This window comes from Hibiscus syriacus, unplaced genomic scaffold (genome assembly GCF_006381635.1).
Source record: "Hibiscus syriacus cultivar Baekdansim isolate YM2019G1 unplaced genomic scaffold, ASM638163v2 tig00111022_pilon, whole genome shotgun sequence".
In the NCBI taxonomy this organism is placed as follows: Eukaryota; Viridiplantae; Streptophyta; class Magnoliopsida; order Malvales; family Malvaceae; genus Hibiscus; species Hibiscus syriacus.
Genome location: NW_024062956.1, coordinates 2,696,200 through 2,716,392, shown reverse-complemented (window position 1 = coordinate 2,716,392; position 20,193 = coordinate 2,696,200). Strand labels below are relative to the sequence as shown.

At 32.2% G+C, this 20,193-nt stretch overlaps 2 protein-coding genes across 2 annotated transcripts; both read right to left on the bottom strand.

The window, feature by feature from the left end:
* Positions 1-487: 487 nt before the first annotated feature.
* LOC120150226 (50S ribosomal protein L18-like) lies at positions 488-1,838 on the bottom strand. Its single transcript, XM_039162913.1, has 2 exons — positions 1,796-1,838; positions 488-954 (listed from the first exon to the last, which is right to left on the bottom strand). The coding sequence occupies exon 2, from the start codon at positions 952-954 to the stop codon at positions 610-612; it is 345 nt and encodes a 114-aa protein (XP_039018844.1). The 5' UTR covers positions 1,796-1,838; the 3' UTR covers positions 488-609.
* A 3,316-nt stretch (positions 1,839-5,154) lies between these two features.
* LOC120150225 (rapid alkalinization factor-like) lies at positions 5,155-5,796 on the bottom strand. The gene has a single exon (XM_039162912.1). It carries the CDS (start codon positions 5,654-5,656, stop codon positions 5,291-5,293), a length of 366 nt encoding a protein of 121 aa, XP_039018843.1. The 5' UTR covers positions 5,657-5,796; the 3' UTR covers positions 5,155-5,290.
* Positions 5,797-20,193: the final 14,397 nt, after the last annotated feature.

Sequence of the window (20,193 nt, the reverse complement as noted above, 5' to 3'; positions counted from 1 at the left end):
AAAGCACTCTTTTCTTTTTTCCGTTGATTAAGGAACTTTTTTACAAGATCCTTAAATCAAGAAGGAAGTTTTTAACGAGGCATTCAATTACTATAAAAAAAACACTTTGCTTTAGAAGACCAAACAAAGTTTTAGTCAATGCCCTAAATTCTGGTTCAATCACGATGTCAATAATACAATGACAGACCACAAAAGGCCTTAATATAAGCTGACTGCATCACAGGCATATTGGTCTTGTGCAAGCAGTAATCTTTCTCAACCAACTAAAACAGAATGGCAGTCAAAGCAAAATAAATAAAAAATAAATAAAAACACACATTAATGCTTGTATCTAGAACAGTTATCATTCATAAACAATGACGAACTTCTAAGCAGCCCAAGTTATAAAAAAACTGTTCAAAGTGTTGCTGCATTAGCTGCATTAGTCTTCTTTGTTTATGGGCAAGAAATGGTCTTTCACAACCTGACTGAAACAGAACAGCATACAAAGCACAAACCGAAAATGTATCCTTCCTTGGATGTAGTTCACTTATCATTTCCGGAACAAAGATGAACCAATAATAAGCACAGGTCTGGCAGACTAAATGATGTTTCAAAATTGTTCTAACCTTAAAGCAATTTGACACCTGCATCTCTCAGAGAATCTATGACAGCCTTGATTTTACCATGATACTTCTGTTCTCGCTTTAAGAAAGCGGAAACAGCAGGTATCTCTTTGAGCAGCAAACGTTCCCCGAGTATCTTCCCAATCTTGGCAGCAGCTGCCACGTCCCGAGTAGATTCCATGCTTGTCCTGAGGGCCTTCTCCTGTGAGCTTGCCGCTGAGGCCACAGTTGCAGTGGGAGCATGGATAACTTGGGCACTAACATACTTGTTTGTGAAATGCATCTTCAGGACATACGGCTTTAGGAATTTTACAACTCTTGGTGGTCTAACAGGTGGAGGGATAACCATCTCTGTCCCACACAGAAGAAAACACAGATAAAACTCCAAAAATACAGTCATGAGTCATGATCATTTAAGCAGAACATGCCACTGAAATTTGACTGTAAAGCATCGCAACTGCAACTACAAATGTGAATCATGAATCATGTTCAATACAACTATCCTTTAGAGCTAGCATCTAGCAAGTGGGGGATTCGGATACCAACATCTAGGACTCTCGTATAAAAAAGAACAGTAGAAGAATATCACTAATGGGGAAAAAGATTCATGCTACTTAGCTTCAATTTTATTCCAATTGTGTTAATCCTTAGCAAGACATACATTACGAACGAATTCAATAAATTCAAAAGTGGGTCTAGAAATTCATGAACAAGTAAATTAATTAATGAATAAGATGTTGCAGTCAAACCAATAATCAATTTTTTTTCAACAAAAGCTTAGTATGCCAAACACAAGCAACATAATTTTCAACAAACTCGTTCGCAAGAGTAATATCAGCCAAAATTTTGGTTAAATTGAAAAGAAAAAGGTTCTGAAATTAGGTAAATGAATTGGGAACCCAACCCCTTTTAAAATCTGTAAACATTAGAATTTAAGGGTTTCAAAAAGCGGTAGCGTAGCGGTGCCATCTTTCACTGCTAAAGACCTTAATAATAGTGTGAACGAATTACACAATAGTAGAAGAAGATAGCGGATGCAAATAGCAGTGTAACAAGCTTTAAAAAATTCTCCTTCTCAACAAAGTAACAGAGAGAGAATTAACAAGCAGTAGGATCGAAAACGGGAAAATGAAATATAGCAAAATGCGACAGAAGCATAGAGTAGTTAAGTTTAGGGTTTTAAAAATTACCTAATTTTCTGCAGGAAACTTGGAAGCCAGAAGAGAAACACGAAGCTTACGCTGAGATAGTGAGCGGCGAGGAAGCGTAAAGAGAGAGGGAAAATATAAGAGTATGTCCTGGATTTTCAAAAAGAAATTTTAGAAAACTTTTTCTAAAAAGAACACATAATATTCGATAAAATAATTATTTTTGTTAAAGTATATTAACTCATAATATTTTATTTTTTGTCAAAAAAATTTCTTCGTACATAGAATTTGTTAAACGATTAACACATTTTGATAACTAAATAGATCCGTGTAATTATATGATAGATAAATTAAATTGATTTTTGATCTTATTTTAGGATAAATTTATTTTTAAAAAATTCAAGAATCTATTTATATTTTTAAAAATAAATAAAAAATCTTAAAATTAAAATTTTAAATATAAAAATATTTTAAATTTTAAATATTAAAATATTGAAAATAAAAATTAAATTTTTAAAAAATTAAATATATATTAAAATATTATATTATGTGTCATCATCTAATTGATTGTAATTAATATAATAAAATATTGTTTTTTGTTATATATTTTTTAAAAAAGTATTGGCATGGTAACTTATCACATTATTACTATAATTTATATGAACATGTCATGTTATCATCTCTAATCATTAATCATCGTATATTTTCGTGTTATTATCGTGAATCATCACATTAGCATTGAGAATTATCATATCAGCACCGTAACAATCAACGATAAAAAATATTAGTTAAAAAGTCACATGGAATACAAAAATTATTCGAAGACCACATTATATTTTTCAAAAATACAAAAATTATTGAACACACTTTGATATTTTGATATACCAAAGATGTTAAATAGTTTTTAACAAATTTTAAGATTATATTTGATTCGATCATTCAAATATATAGATTATTTTTAAGGTTAAAAACTTATTTTACTCCTCACTCTATTAAAAATTGAGTCTTATATTGGAAATATCTTTAAAATAATTTTTACTAAGGGTTCAAACTTCAATCAAGTCAAAAATCCATTTTAAGTATAGTAGTATCCATACTAGAGCTGTAAATGAGACGAGACAAATCGTGAGCTATTCGAGATCGACTCGAGTTCTTAACGAGCTGAAACGAGCTACTCGATATTCGACTCGAAAAGCTCGTGAGCAGCTCGAAAATATAATATATTAAGATTTTATTTAAAAAAAAATAAATTGATAATAATAATATTAATATTTATGTATTGATTTTTTTAAAAAAATACAGTAAGATTTCATGTATTTAAGGTTCATGTTCGAGTTTGAGTTTGAGGCTTCAATCGAGTTAAGTTTAAGATTTTTTTTTTCATTTCGAGCCTTTTCGAGCTGCTCACGAGCTTCAGTTCAGGATTTCGAGTTCGAGTCGAGCTAGAAAATTTTAAGCTCACGAGTTTCGAGTCGAGTCGAGCTCCATTTCAGAGTTTTCGAGCCGAGCCCATCAATACTCGAGCTCGACTCGACTCTTTTACACCCCTAATCCATACTACATGAACAATATCGATATTGTTCATGAAGTATCGACACAATTATCGATGTCGAAGCCTAAAATTATGCAATAATATCGATACTGCTTAGACAATACTGATACTATCTGTGGGTTTGACAAAACAAAATGTTATTTTGGTAACGATACTATTTTAGTACTGATACTACTTTTCATAGTAATATCGATGCTCCACATGGTAGTACCAATACTACCCTTTTGTTTTTTAAATTGTCAAATTTTAGTATACTCATTTAGTACTGATATTATCCTTGTATCAATACTACTTATTATAGTAGTACCGATACCTATTGTATCAATATTGATATTACCATTCCCCGACGGCTATATTTTGTATTTAATGCACGGAGTATCGATACTCAAAGCCTAAGTACCGATACTACAAGCTTCTGTACAACATTTATTGCGGGAAACTACCTCCCAACGACTCTATTCACTCTCATAACAACCTAAACGATTAGAATTAATAGAGGGAGTATAAAAACAAGATTTCAAGTCAAATGTGAAGATACAAGATAAAAGCAAAAAGCAAAAAAACAACAAATTTGAGTCAAAATCAAGTGAACATTCTTCAACATTCTTTTTTGTTTTTAAAGAACACTTTTGTACTCATTTGTATGTATTTCTTAAGTGTTCTTATTTATTCTCGAATTGTGCAAACATATTCCTAGTGAGATTTTTTATAAGTATAATTTGTAATTTTCTCTTTGAGATAGTGTATCAAGAATTTGAGATATAATTCTTGAGGGGTTGTAAGGTTACACCTTATCCTCAAATGTAGCTACAAATTAGTTAATTTGTGAAAATTCTTAGTGTGAATAACTAAGGTAGTGGATGTAGACTTTGATCTATAAAGTAGAACTACTCTAAATTCTTGTGTTCAATTTTTATATTTCTCTTCAAGCTTCCACCAAAAAATATTATTTGTCAATCCACCCTCTCTTGGCCATTTCATCCATTCTATTGACTCAATAAAGACCTCGTATATATTTTTGGCAAAAAAAATTAAAAACACAATACATGTGTATGAATCGCCAATTTTATGTTTAGGTAAGACATAATGTTAAAATTAGCCTCTAACATTTATCAAAATTATCATTTTGACCCATATTATTTTTTAGAGTATTTTTCCCCCCCAACGTTTTATTTTAGGGTAAAAAGACTCTTAACATTTAATTGAATAGTCATTTTGACATTTATTATTTCTCGAGCATTTTAGCCTTGAACATTTCATTTTGATTAAAAAAATCCCCATTTTGGAGCGTCAAACATTCGTTAACTAATGATTTTCATCCACGGATGAATCTTTTTTCCCTAAATAAAACATTGAGGGCCAAAATATTTTTAAAAAAATAAAAACCAAATTAATTATTTAGTAAAACGTTATAATCATTTTGTTACACTACACCTTTAGATAAATGAATAATAATGCGAGACCAAGCACCAATTTAATTATTAAATTAGTAAATCATTTTTTCTAATTAATATTATTATAAAAACATTTTTCCGATTTGAATACTTTTATATGTGATATAAATAAAAATTAAGGGTATTTCCTTTCAACTTTGTTGAAGTTATTTATTGAATTGCTTTTTATAGCTCGTTCCTTCACAAAAATAATTGTGAGAGAATTTAATAATAATAATAATCACACCTAACAATACATATTTTTGTTTGGAGATTTAAAATTGCATTTCTTAGAAATTGGAAAATCACCAAAAATGGGAAAGAAAAAGAAAGCTAGAGATCTTGTGAGGAAGACGAGTACAAAAAATAACAACAATTCTTTACAGAGAAATTAAAGTTAAAATTAAAAAAAATACTAAGAACATGATTATCATCAATGTCTCCACATCTCAATTTTTTTTCTTAGTGTACGACGACCAAACCCCAATAAAAATAGTAAAAAAACCTGAAAAGGAAATTATTACTTCATCTTCAAAAGAAAAAAAAAAGAGCTCAGCTCCTGCACCTTGTGATACGGCTGCATCCACGGTTGTAAGGGTTGGCCTGAGCTCCGGGCTGACAATTGTAATAGGAGGCGCCACGGCGGGAGCAAGGGACGGTGTTCCTCTGGAGCGCGCCGTAGCTGATGTACCTCGTGGTTTGCAAAATACGGCGGTTGATCTCCGAATCCAACTCAAACTCTTCTTCCCCTTCTAAGCATTCGCCTATGGGACCCTTGCACGCCGATCTGGTGGCGGTGGTTGACATCCAGCCCAGGGCTGCCTGCTGGTTTTGGCTGTCCCCAATCGCATCGACGGTCATCATCAACACCGTAGCAAAGATCAAAACAAACTTACAAGAATTGAGTCCTACTGCCATTGCAATTTAAAAAAAGAAACACTCTTCTTTTCCTCTGTTTGGCTTTGAATTTGTTTCTCGATTCCTTCCCTTTGTAATGTGAGGTGGTTTATTCTTTGATTTCTTCCTTTCTGTTTGGTGGACTTGTTTTTAATTCTTTTCTCTCCGTTTTTGAGTTTTTAAATTGAAGACAGAACAGCTGGTTGGAAATTTATTATAGAAGTATGGTTACTTTAAAATGCCACTCATTTGGATGGTTATTACATATATGCCATTATGAGTGATTTTTAATAAAAACAATATTCATATAAATGAATATTTAAATTATGCGTGATTTTGTGGTAGTTTTAGAGGTTGGATTATTTTTTTTCTTCACATAAATGAATCTTTTTATAAAACTATTATATAAAAATTTAAATTTGTAACACCTAAGACTCGTACCCGACCCAAATATCAATTTGAAGTGTCACATTTGACTTTTCAAACATACGGAATTCACAAATGAGCATAAATTTAAAACTTATTATTCCAATCAAGATAAAGAAAATAATAGCATTCCAAATATAAAATCGTTTCACATAAAATCTTAATAATTTACATATATAACCCAAAAGAAAGAGTTTACAAAATACATAATTATATCAGTTTACAAAATCGACAAGAGCATTTCAAATTAAATAATACATGCCAACAGTTTACAAAATAAACAAAACCTTCATTTAATTTGTACTGATCTGATCTTCTGATGATATGTTATCCTTCACAAATCAATCTTCTGCTTTCTTCAAACCTACGCGTGAGGAAAACACACGCTAAGTCGATGACTTAGTGAGATAATACTAATAATGCTAACTTATGAATAGAAATCTTATTTGTTTTATTCAATCGTTCTTCAAAAAGCTTATTAATTTCCATATCAAAGGTATACTTATGAATAATTATACTTTGTATTTCTTTGTTCCAATTGCCCAAGGTATACTACTGAGAAATCTAAGTATTTGAGTACTATGAGGTTGTGCACTAATGTTGTCACCACAACTCGTAATTTGCATCAAGTGTCACATATTTATCCTGGATGACCACATAATTATCATGAATGACCACATATACCCTCGACTATTGGCATGTCAACTATACCTCTAATCCTCATCATATACATTGGGTTTTTAATCACATAATTAGGTTCAATTCTTATTCAAAGTGTTTCTTATTCACATAGCTTCTTTTTCATAGAGTATGTTCACATTCACTGGTTCGAATCTCATATGTTCATAATACATAGTTTGTAACAATTGGAAATTGAATAAAACATTTAAATAAAACATAAAATAAATATATGGTTTTCGATCGAAAACACTAAGGTTGGCTTATTGCAAGCCTTCCTCAATTCTAATATGAAAAGAGAAGTTGCACTCACCTTTGCCTCACTAAAGTATAATCTCAATCTTTTTGAATTGATACTCAAAAATATCAGGCTGACGGGAAGCCAATTACGTTCGATCACTACACAAACAATTTAGAATCAATATCGATCTTATTTTAATTATATCGAATTATAATAAATGGATATACAAGAAACCCTATACTTTATTTCATAATTAGGGGTATTGATACACTCTTCAGTGTACCGATACACAAATAGCACTCGATGTTTGAGGGTATCGATACACTCCTCAGTGTATCGATACACAAATGACATTCGATGTTTTGAGTGTGTCGATACACTCCTCAGTATACCGATACACAAATGGTATTCAATGTTTTACCTTTAAGATGAAGCCCACGTTGAAGAAGAAGAGAACAAGATGATATACCAACCCTTCTTCCCTTTATTTCATATATATCCAAACCACCACCAATTAAAATATCTTTCCCTATAATTAACCATTTTACCCTTGTTATAATTCCATATTTGCTATAATACCCAACACAAATTCATCCATAAATCACTAAACTTATCACTTTATTCTACTTCAACCACTGAATTTAGAAGTTCTTACAATTTGGTCAATGACCCGATACTTAAGATGTTACAAATCTCCCCCTTAAGAAATTTCATCCTCGAATTTTCATTGCACAAAAAGGTGGGAATATTGATTCCTCATATCCTCTTCACGTTTCCACGTAGCTTCTTCTACTTTATGGTTTCTCCAAAGAACCTTCACTAGTGGGATCATTTTATTATGTAACTGCTTGCTCTCGAAAGCTAGAATTTGCATTGGTTCTTCCTCAAATTTCAAATTAGATTGAACTACTATTTCGTCTTGAGTTATGATGTGCACATGATCATATCGATACCGCCGAAGCATAGACTCATGGAAGATATTGTGAATCTTTTCCATATCTGGTGGCAAAGATAACTGATAGGCTACAAGTCCAACCCTTTTCAGAATTTCATAAAGTCCAATGAACCTAGGACTCAGCTTTCATTTATGCCCAAAATGAAGCACCTTCTTCTAAGGTGATACTTTCAAAAACACCTTATCGCCCACTTGAAATTCAATCTCTTTTCTTTTCAAATCGGCGTAAGACTTTTGTCTATTTGAGGCCAATTTCAAACTATGTTGAATTACCAAAACTTTTTCTTCCACTTCTTTAATCAACTCTGGACCATGAATTTCTCGATCTTTTAACTCATACCAATTACGTGGGGTTCTGCACTTTCTTCCATACAATGTTTCATACGGTGACATCCTGATGCTCGATTGATAACTGTTGTTATAAGCAAATTCCATGAGCAATAGATGTTTTCCCACGATCCAGCAAAATCAATCACACACGATCTCAATATATCTTCCAAAATTTGAATTGTTCTCTCTGATTTCCCATCAGTCTGAGGATGAAAAGCAGTGCTAAAATTCAAACGGGTACCCAAAGCTCCTTATAAAGACTTCTAGAATCTCGAAGTGAATTTGGGATATCTATCAGAAACTATCGAAATTGGAATGCCATGTAATCACACTATATCTTTGATATATAATTCTACATGTTTCTCCATAGAGAAATCCATTCGCACAGGGATGAAATGTGCAGTCATTGTAAAGCGATTCACAAATCCTTTTTACCCGCCGATAAAGGCAAACCTGTCACAAAATCCATCATAATGTTTTCTCATTTTCATTGCAGAATTGAGATGGGTTGTAATAAACCGGAAGGCACATAATGCTCAGCTTTCACTTGTTGACAATTTAAACACTTTGCTACAAATTTTGTAATGATTTTCTTCATACCAGGCCACCAATAACGCTCTTTTAAATCTTGATACATCTTGTTCCCTCTTGGGTGCATCGTTAAGGAACTACAATGTGCTTCCTACAAAATATCTCATTTCAGTTCACAATCATTAGGGACATACACACGATTCTTGAAATATAAGTATATGTTTGCCTTAACTTCGAAGTTCTCAAGTCCACCTTTCTCTACTCGATCAAGCCAAGCTAAACACTTATCATCTTTCTTTTGTAACTCATGGATCCAATCAAATAACACTGGTTTCAACCTTAATTCAGCCATCAATGCACCATTTTCTTTTACCATCAATCGATTTTTCAAAATACGCAAAGCAGTAAAAGTCTTCCGACTGAGAACATCTGCTACAACGTTAGCTTTTCTGGATAATAATCAATGAACGCGTCATAATCTTTTAGTAACTCCATCCACCTTCTTTGCCTTAAATTTAACTCCTTTTGAGTCAACAAGTACTTCAAGCTCTTGTGATCAGTGAAGATGTAGCAACGTTCTCCATACAAATAATGCCGCCAAATTTTCAATGCAAATACCATAGTTGCTAGCTCCAAATCAAGTGTGGGATAATTTTTTTCATGAGGCTTTAGTTGTCTCGAGACATAAGCAACTACCTTCCCATGTTACATTAAAACGCAACCCAAACCATTATGGGAAACGTCATTGAAAATTGTGAACTCCTTGTTTGATTCTGGTTGCACCAACACCGGAGCTTCAGTCAAAATTTTCTTCAATGCTTCAAAACTTTTCTGGCAATTAGGAGTCCATTCAAAATGTACATCATTCCTTAATAATTTGGTTAAAGGTAGAGATATCATCAAAAAGTTTTTTTACAAACCTTCGATAATAACCTGCAAGTCCTAAGAAACTTTGAACTTCTGACACATTTTTCAGAATCCCCCTTTCTAATGCAGCTTTAACTTTCTGTGGGTCTACCCAAATACCCTCTACCGAAACCACTTGTCCAAAGAATGTCACTTCTGATAACCAAAACTCACACTTTGAGAACTTAGCATAAAGCTTCTTATCTATCAATGCTTGACGAACTACACGAAGAAGAACAACATGCTCCTCATTCGACCTAGAATACATTAAGATGTCATCAATAAAGATGACCACAAACTGATCAAGATACGGTTAAAAACTCTATTCATCAAGTCCATAAACGTTGCAGGTATATTTGTTAACCCGAATGGCATTACAAAAAATTCATTATAACCATACTGAGTCCTAAACGTCGTTTTAGGAACATTTTTTCTTGAATTTTCAACTGATGATACCCAGAGCGTAAATCGATCTTTGAAAACATGGTCGCTCCCTTGAGTTGATCAAATAAATTGTCTATCCTTGGAAGAGGATATTTGTTCTTTATGGTTACCTTATTAAGTTGACAATAATCTATACATAGACGCATCGAACCATCTTTCTTCTTTACGAATAACACTGGAGCACCCCAGGGAGACACACTAAGTCTAATAAACCCTTTATCCAAAAGCTCTTGTAACTGAGCTTTTAACTCTTTCAACTCTCTCGGGGCCATCCTATAAGGAGCCATCAAAATGGGTATTGATCCTGACATCACTTCAATTTGAAACTCAACCTCCCTATCTGGAGGTAACCCCTGCAAATCATCCGGAAACACGTATGGAAATTCTTTGACTGTCGGAATATCTTCAAGCTTACTTCCTGTAGCTCTTGTATCGATTACATTAGCAATGTACGTTTGACATCCTTATCGCATCAACTTCTGAGCCGACATCATCGATATCACGTTGGCTAAATGAAGAATTCTTTCACTAACCACACTAACTTCTAATCCCTCCAGACTTGTTAATTGCACTCGCTTCACTCGACAATCTAAGTTGGCATAATAATGATAAAGCCAGTTCATTCCTAGAATAACCTCAAATTCATCAAAGAGTAATTTTATTAGATTAGCAAGGAATTCAATTCCCTAAATCCTTATGGGACACCCTTTACAAACTTGCCTCACCCGAGCACTATTTCTTAATGGATTCGTCACAATCATCTCACTACGAATAGGCTCTAACAGAATACTTAATTCTTTAACCAATTTACTACTGACATAAGAATGATCCTGAGTAAATCAAAACCAAAATAGATTTATCGGCTATCTGAAAAGTATCTGCAATGATTTCAGGATCATCACAATCTTCACCGATCTTCAAATTGTAAACCTCTTCCTCTTACTGGTGCAACCATAAATCTCTTTGTCTGAGAAGCCTTTCCAGTCATCATTGGGCAGTCTCAAATAAAGTGTCATGCATCCTCACATTTAAAACAAGCTCTAGAGACCCGTCTACACACTCCACTATGGTTCTTTCCATAGTGCTGACATTGTTTCGGCTTGTCCACTCCGGATTCCACTGAATAAGTTTGTCTTGCTTTTCCTGGATTTGATCCTCTACCCGAGGATGTTACGTATTCTGCTATGGTCTGAGGTCGAGAACTTGAACATATACTCTTCTTTGATTGTGAAGAACCGGACGATGCATTAGATCTTTTATTCCATTACGTTTGCTGCTCTGCAAACCTTTCATTTTGAGCTCGCTTAAGGCCTTAGTTCGGTTCACAACCTCTTGGAAAGAAGAGAGGTTAAGAGCCAACAATAATTCTTTCAATCTGGGTCTTAAACCCTCCACGAACCAGTCACAATAGTCTTTCTCTGTTGGGACTAACTCAGTAGAAAATCGACTCAGTTTGTTGAATTCACACTCAAACTCATATACCGTGCGAGTCCCTTGCTTTAAATTCATGAATTTCTACTTCATCTACCGGATGAACTGATCCCCTATGTATTTGTTCTTAAACTCTTCCAGAAAGAAGGGTCAATTCACCATATCCCTTGAAGCTCTCATCATCACATTCGACCACCAAATTCTGGCTTGACCCCTTAATAATGAAACAAGACCATCCAATTTCTCCAGTTCAAAGCAATGGAGATTCTCTAACATAACCTTTAAGTCATGAAGCCACATATCGGCAGCAACTGGACCTTCTTTTGCTTCTCCCCTAAATTCAGGCTTTCCCAGACTTCTCAATTCTTTGGGGGATATTCATCTTAGGGACTGAAGAGACAGACAGTTGAAAACGCGTCATGATGGCGTCTAACGTCTGAAAGAATGTTCCCTAATCTTGAACAGGCACTCAAGGTTATGTCTGCTCCTCACTCTGCCTACTAGGGCCAGGGAAGTTACTACTCTCCTCTATCCTATCACTTCGGGAGCCCTAAAAGTTCGACATCTATTAAGATCAAATTACTAAAGGTATTAGCGAAGATAACATATTGATTCCCTTATCAAATCAGAAAACTTTATTAAAAATTGGCATGCACTCTTTTTAAAACCAAAAACGACTTTATTTTGAACTTAAAACCACTTAAACCATAGCTCTGATATCATTAAATATAACACCTCTGACCCGTACCCGACCCTAATACGAATCTGAAGTGTCACATTTGACTTTTTAAACATACGGAATTCACAAATGAGCATAAATTTAAAAGTTATTATTCCAATCAGGATAAAGAAAATAATAGCATTCCAAATATAAAATCGTTTCACATAAAATCTTAATAATTTACATATATAACCCAAAAGAAAGAGTTTACAAAATACAAAATTATATCAGTTTACAAAATCGACCAGAGCATTTCAAATTAAACGTATTATACATACCAACAGTTTACAAAATAAACAAATCCTACATTTAATTTGTTCTGATTTGATCTTCTGATGATATGTTATCCTTTACAAATCAAACTTCTGCTTTCTGCAAACCTACGTGTGAGGAAAACATACGCTAAGTCGATAACTTAGTGAGGCAATACTAATAATGTTATCTTATGAATAGAAATCTTATTTGTTTTATTCAATCGTTCTTCAAAAAGCTTATTAATTTCCATACCAAAGGTATACTTATGAATAATTATACTTTGTATTTCTTTGTTCCAATTGCCCAAGGTATACTACTGAGAAATCTAGGTATTTGAGTACTATAAGGTTGTGCACTAATGTTGTCACCACAGCTCGTAATTTGCACTGAAGTGCCACATAATTATCCCGAATGACCACATAGTTTACACCGAAGTACCACATAGGGTTACACCGAAGTGCCATATATTTATCCCGAAAGACCACATAATTATCCCGAATGACTACATAGACCCTCAACTCTTGGTATGCCAACTATACCTCTAATCCTCATACATATATATTGGGCTTTTAATCACATAATTAGGTTCAATTCTTATTCAAAGTGTTTCTTATTCACATAGCTTCTGCCATAGAGTATGTTCACATTCACTGGTTCGAATCTCATATGTTCATAATACATAGTTTGTAACAATTGGAAATTGAATAAAACATTTAAATAAAACATAAAATAAATATATGGTTTTCAATCAAACACGCTGAGGTTAGCTTATCGCAAGCCTTCCTTAATTCTATTATGAAAAAAGAAGTTGCACCCACCTTTGCCTCACTAAAGTATAATCCAATCTCTTTGAATTGATACTCGAAAATACCAGGCTGGCGGGAAGTCAATTACGTTCGATCACTACACAAACAATTTAGAATCAATATCGATTTTATTTTAATTGTATCGCATCATAATAATTGAATATACAAGAAACCATATACTTCATTTCATAGTTAGGGATATTGATACACTCCTCAGTGTAACGATACACAAATAGCACTCGATGTTTGAGGGTATCGATACACTCCTCAATGTACCGATACACAAATAGCATTCGATATTTTAAATGTATCGATACACTTCTCAGTACCGATACACAAATGGTATTCGATGTTTTGAGGGTACCAATACACTCCTCAGTGTACCGATACACACTCATACAATTACACATGTTCACCTCAAGAGGTATCAGTACCTCTCCTAAGGGTACCGATACACTAGGCCCAGAATGACCATTTCCAACTCGAAAATTACCTAAAATCCACCCAAAAACTCCCTTAAACACATTCTTTGAGTTTATAAACTCACCTTTATACCTTCAAACTAACTTGTACACATTTACAACTCTCAAACATCCTAATTTCTCATTTAAACACTTGAATCTTCAAATCGTACCCAACATTCAAACATGTTATTACTCAAATCTATCACTCATAATATTTTAAATAACCTATTGACAAGTCAAAAATCTTATTCAAACTTCAAAAACTCCTCCATAACAAAATTTTATCTAAAAACCCATTTTACAAATCCTTCTCTAAAATACGCATCTTGTTGTTTTAATGCTATATAAGCTTTCCTAAAGCTTATATACCATCCAAACTTCCATTACCAACCCAAAAATCAAAGTAACACCACAAAATTCATATTCTTACCTTTAAGATGAAGCCCACGTTGAAGAATAAGAGAACATGATGATATACCAACCCTTCTTCCCTTTATTTCATATATATCCAAACCACCACCAATTAAAATATCTTTCCCTATAATTTACCATTTTACCCTTGTTATAATTCCATATTTGCTATAATACCCAACACAAATTCATCCATAAATCACTAAACTTATCACTTTATTCTACTTCAACCATTGAATTTAGAAGTTCTTACCATTTGGTCACTGACCCGATATTTGGGATGTTACAAAATTACTCATTCTTAAAAGTAATTAAAAATTATAATGTTTAATTTTTCTAATTGAATACATGATTTATGACTATATAAGTCATGACACTAATTTAATTATAATAGCGTTTTATATTTATAGAGATATAATTATTTTTAATGGTGGGATAGGTGAAAGTTTTGGCTAAGTGTTGAGCTTTTATATTCAGATTTTGAGTCTCCCTTTAGGATGATTCGTCTGAAATCGAAATTTACTGTTAGTTGGAGGGCATGTCCTGTAGCAATGGCCTCTGCTGCAAACGCCGATGAAACACTCATGGTTAGTCTCATGCATGCCCCCATTTGATACCCTTTCAGTGTTTCTGATTACCACCCCTGGCCATGTTTTTTGCTCTGCTTGTTCTAAACAAGCGTCGTAGTTCACTTTTACCATATCTAGTAGGGATGGACGCAATCTTGTGACATTAACTTATGATGGACCTTATATTATGCTGTTGGCAATGGATAATTGTTGACAGTAACTTTATATAAAGGTTATGATTTCATCTCTTCGAGATTTTTCCTTCATTCACTCGTTTATTACAAACATACCATAGTGCACAATGTTTAACTTATGCAAACATAATTCGATCTGGTTGGGGCATAATCATTGCATAATTTCCATGCTTGTATTTTGACTTTCCTTTAGCACTCAGTAATCCACGGTTTTTTGTAAAGAGTGATAATGAACTCTAGATTTTCGCCTCTTTGCAATAATAATCGATATCCACTTCAGACTCTGTACATCCCTATGTACTCCCCACCCTATACCTTGACATCGTATTGGTCGAACCTTGATTAGTATAAGCTTTGATCAACTCGACTTTCTCGCTTGTGAACGCTGCATCAACTAGCTCTATTCTCCATTCCTTAGTAACATTGACTTTAGAGATGGAAAATAATCTAATCGCATCCATCTCGAAAGCTTAATAACATTGACTTGAGTGAGGTGGAAAAAAATTAACAAAAGGACAGTCCCGATATTTAAGTGAAAGCAATGGGAAAAAAAGGCAAAAGAACAAGCCCCTCCCCTTTGATTGACTGAGTATCTCCCTACTTGTTTACAAGGAATAAAAAAAACAAACAAAAGAAAATAGAGAAATAAAAAATAAAAAAATAAAAGAAAACAAAAGAGGAGAGGGAAGACGACATCTACCCCATTTCGAACAAACACGTTATCTTTCCTAATCCTTATTTATTCCTTGGCTCGTTGCCGTTATCCCACCGTTTGTTTACTTTGCACTACTAATTTTTTTAATAAATAAATACTTAGTATACAAAACATCAAAATGTGGTTTCACAACATGTCTGTCACTTTTCAACAAACATTATTATTTCATGTATTTAACTAAAATGTATAATACCAAAATATATTCCTAATAGGCACGAATAAAATGATTTGAATGATTAAAAGAAATGATTGTTGTATTTAGAGATTTCGGGTTCGAGCATCAGCGATTACAGGATTTTGAGTGTTCATTATCAAATGTCCGAGAGTCTTAAAAATAAATAATATCACTTGTAATCACTCTAGATTAATAAAAAAAATATTCCTAGCAATTAATTAAATGATCTTTCTAGTTTCTATTTTTTACAATCAATCTTATTTCATTTTAATTATGTACTGATTATGAGACATACATATCTTTAATATTCGTTATAAAATAGATATTGTTCAAATATATGTGTGTGCATATATATATGTGAATATATTTTACGTTTGTAATTTTTAATATATTTATGATGTTTTTATCACAATTATATTATTTTATATTTCCATATTATATTCTTATAATTCTACAAAATTCGACTAAAAATACAATATAACTGTATCGTGTGTTTATCAAAATCAAACGTGAAATCCACTAAACATGCGATAAACTTTTGGTTTTGAGAGTTGAAAAAAAGAACTGCAAAACATTCTCTGACGATGTGATAGTTTTCCTTCCATTTCCCCCCTATTTAATTTATTGAATTATTTGGATATAAATCAATTTATATAAATTGACTGCAATTCGATTAGATAAATGCTTTACTTTCTTCAATAACAACTTTATTTAATGACTGATTTACAAGTTCAAAATTTCCTACATAATGTGATAAAAAAAACTAATTCATTTAAGATGTTGAAAATATTATTTTTTTGAGACAAAATAATTGTTATAGTGTCGGTAGAAAGACACGCGGACTACCTAACGTCTTTGAGAATATGTTTGAAAGACATGACATCTTCTTCAGATTGTATGCTGTCGGAATATTAAGTCTAATAGAATAACAAAGTGGAAGACATCGTATTTTTTAAACGTCTTCTCAAAAATGTCAAATAAACTATGTGTGTCTTCATACCGATATTATAACAAACATTTTATCTCATAAAATAATTTCTCAACACTCTATTAATCTTTTTTCTTAACACCCAATCTACGTATTTTTTCTATTATTGAGTCTTATAAAATATTTAATTATCTTTTGATATAAAGATCGTTTATTTTCGATGTATATTAAAAGTACTTTTATCCATATAATTGCATATTAATTGAAAATTAGATGCTTCATATTAAATTTATTAGTTTTTATAAAAATTGTGAAATTATGTAAAATTAATAGAATTTTATATTGATGTTTCCTTTTCTAAAAAGTGTTTTTAGAAAAACATAAAATTAATTTAAAAATAGGTCTCTCTTTAGAAAACACATTTATTATACGAACATCCGGAAGCTATTTAACACCCACGCGCCAAAGGGTTTTCAAATGATCGAACGAACAACGGCTACAATAATTCTGCATATAGTAGAATTCCAAGTTAAATATAAAGCATGAATCAAATAATTTTGATGATAAAAAAGATATTTTTATTCTTTGAAATTTAAGATTTAAACACTGAAATATAAAAAATATAAACATTTAAAATCAAATAATTAATATTTTTTTTCGAACGGATGTCATATTATATTCATCTCATATTAATAATAATAAAAAAAAGTTAAATATAAAATGAAACGTCGTTAGCGGCGTTGAGATGAGCAGGTAGCCGTTAAGAAAGTGGGGCCCTAACACAGATCACCAAGGCGGTGTTTGCGCGTCCCAAAAGCCAACTCATTTGTACCAGCTGGCTCTTATATATATAATAATAAAATCTCTTTTTTTCCCCCAAATTGAGTTTATTAATGCAATAATTTATTTTTTTCGCAAAAAATATTTTTATAGTTCTTATTTATCATAAACTACATATTTAGTATTTAAATTATTATTTTTATTTTATTTTAATATGTAATTTTTTAAATTATAACTAATATCTATTTTAGGTTTTATTTTGATGCCACAAATAAAATTTAACAATTATATTGACATCTCAAATTCATTGGGTAAAATATGTAATCATTTTAGGTTTTATTTTGATGCCACCATAAAATAATATCATGTAATCATTAAAAAATATCATAATAATATTAACCCATAAATAGATACGGGAGGAAAATCCTACACCCGTCCTACTCAATTAACATCCCAAATTCATTGGGTAAAATATGTATTAACTAATTAATGGTTTCCGTTAAATTTAGGCTTATTTGAAAAAAGAAATTAAACCAGTAAAGGAGTAATTGAACAGAAAACAAAAAGAATAAGTCATTAAAAACATAGACAAACATAAAAAGGTGAAATTTGCAATTAAGCCCCTCAGAATAAAATATGTTAATAAAAATAAAATACTCGATGTCTCATTGTAAAGAACGTGTTTGAAATGGTAAAAAAATAGTGCAAACCGTAAATATAGACCTAAATTTATATCATAATTTTTTAAAAATAGTCTGTGTGATTATAAGATAATATCTATTCATAATATCTCTTAGTTATAAACAACACACATTTCTAAAAAATCTCGAACCTTGAACTCAATGAATTTTAATATCTTGCAATTTTTAACACAAGACTATACATCATGTATAAATACATAACACATTACTATCAATATAGTACCAATTGCCAAATAACAATGGATGAACCTTTACGAAAGAATGAAAATGAGAAATAATGAATATTTTGTTAATGAATTTTAACCATTTAATTAACAAATTTTTCATCCTCCATGACAAACAAGCCTTATTGTTGGCATCCAAAGTTACCAATTGCACTTAATTGCTTATTAAAGTGCCTTAAAGGTACAATGGATTGAAAATTAGAGTTTGTTGGCTATCTTACAATGTTAGAGGGATATTAAGATGCTAATTAAGTTATCAATTAGGTAAGCTATATGAGTGAGTATGTCTTCACACAGACAGAGTAACGATTTTGTGGAAGTCTTCAAAACAAATATGTGTTGCTCGTTCTACTATATCATTCTACTATAAAGTAATAGTTTATCATTTTCGACCTGGTTAGATAAGCAGCTGAGTAGCTAAGGTAGAAATTTTGTTACGGGGAAAACCGACTCCTCCGATGCCTTTATTTTATGATTCCCAAGAAGTGATACGTGTGACTTATAGCTAAGCTTACAATGGTAAGAAGAGACACATTCACATAAGAAATGAATTAGTAAGACATTTAATGAGAAACGAGGTACCATTTTTAGAGTATGTGAAATCGGAGAGAAACATACCTGATTTGCTAACCAAAGGGTTAAGTCAAAAATTGATTTTGGATTTGTCGAGGGGGATGTGGTTAAAGCTTATTGGTTGAAGAATTCATTGTGAATACCCAACTTAGTTATCTAAGTTCAATATGGTCAAACAAAGTTATGGAAAGACTCATAGTGTACATTTCTACCTTTCTATCCCTATGACGAATAATGTATATGCACATGATGAGTTTTATTGCTCTTAATAAATTCATAGCCTAAGCTTTGGGAGGTCTTAGTGAGAGAGACTTGATGAATTTACCTATTTTGAATGGATATATACTCTTAATAAGTTCATAACCCAGTGTTGAGTGGGTAGTCCTATCGCGAAGGACTAGATGAACTTGTTGCTAAAGAGGATGGGTTTCTTAAACTTTTAATGAATTCAATCTCAAGAGTTTGGGTGATTGTATTTAAGAATGAATTACTGAATTTTTCTGATTAAAGATGTTGAGTATTTATCTTAAGGAATTCTTATCCAAGAGTTCGGGTGGTTCATTTAAGATGAACTTGAAGAAAATCACCTTATTTATTGTGAGGTTGAGTTATTGCAAAAGCTCTTAATTATTTCATAGCCCGGTTCGAGTGATTTATGTTGAGATAAACCTGATGAAATAACCTATGTAAATGAGAAGGACTAGCCACTTTCTATGACAAATATTGGGTCGTTTTTCTAGTGCACTTACTAGAATCCTGAGGGAAAAAGGGTTATACATATACTTTTGTTGACACATCGAGGACTTCGGTTGATGAAAATGTTAGTTTTGTGTTATAAGTTCAACCTAATCTTAGAAAGTTCAAGATTTATTCACTTATATAAGAGAAGAATTACTCATCATCATTATGTGCTAATTAAATATACATTCACTCATATTTAAACATCTAAACTCACTATTGTTCTTCTCGTGTTTTTAACTTCAAATTATGTATTTTTACAAAGAATTCTTTTGCATTAGAGAGGAAATGTCGGTAATACAAAGAAATTCATATTGGGTAAGGAACCGTTTGTCATGGTCTGATTCGACTCGTGTGTGTTT

What these genes read in the sequence shown, in the direction of transcription:
- LOC120150226 (XM_039162913.1), bottom strand. Translation starts at nt 954, where the DNA reads ATGGTTATCCCTCCACCTGTTAGACCACCAAGAGTTGTAAAATTCCTA.
- LOC120150225 (XM_039162912.1), bottom strand. Translation starts at nt 5,656, where the DNA reads ATGGCAGTAGGACTCAATTCTTGTAAGTTTGTTTTGATCTTTGCTACG.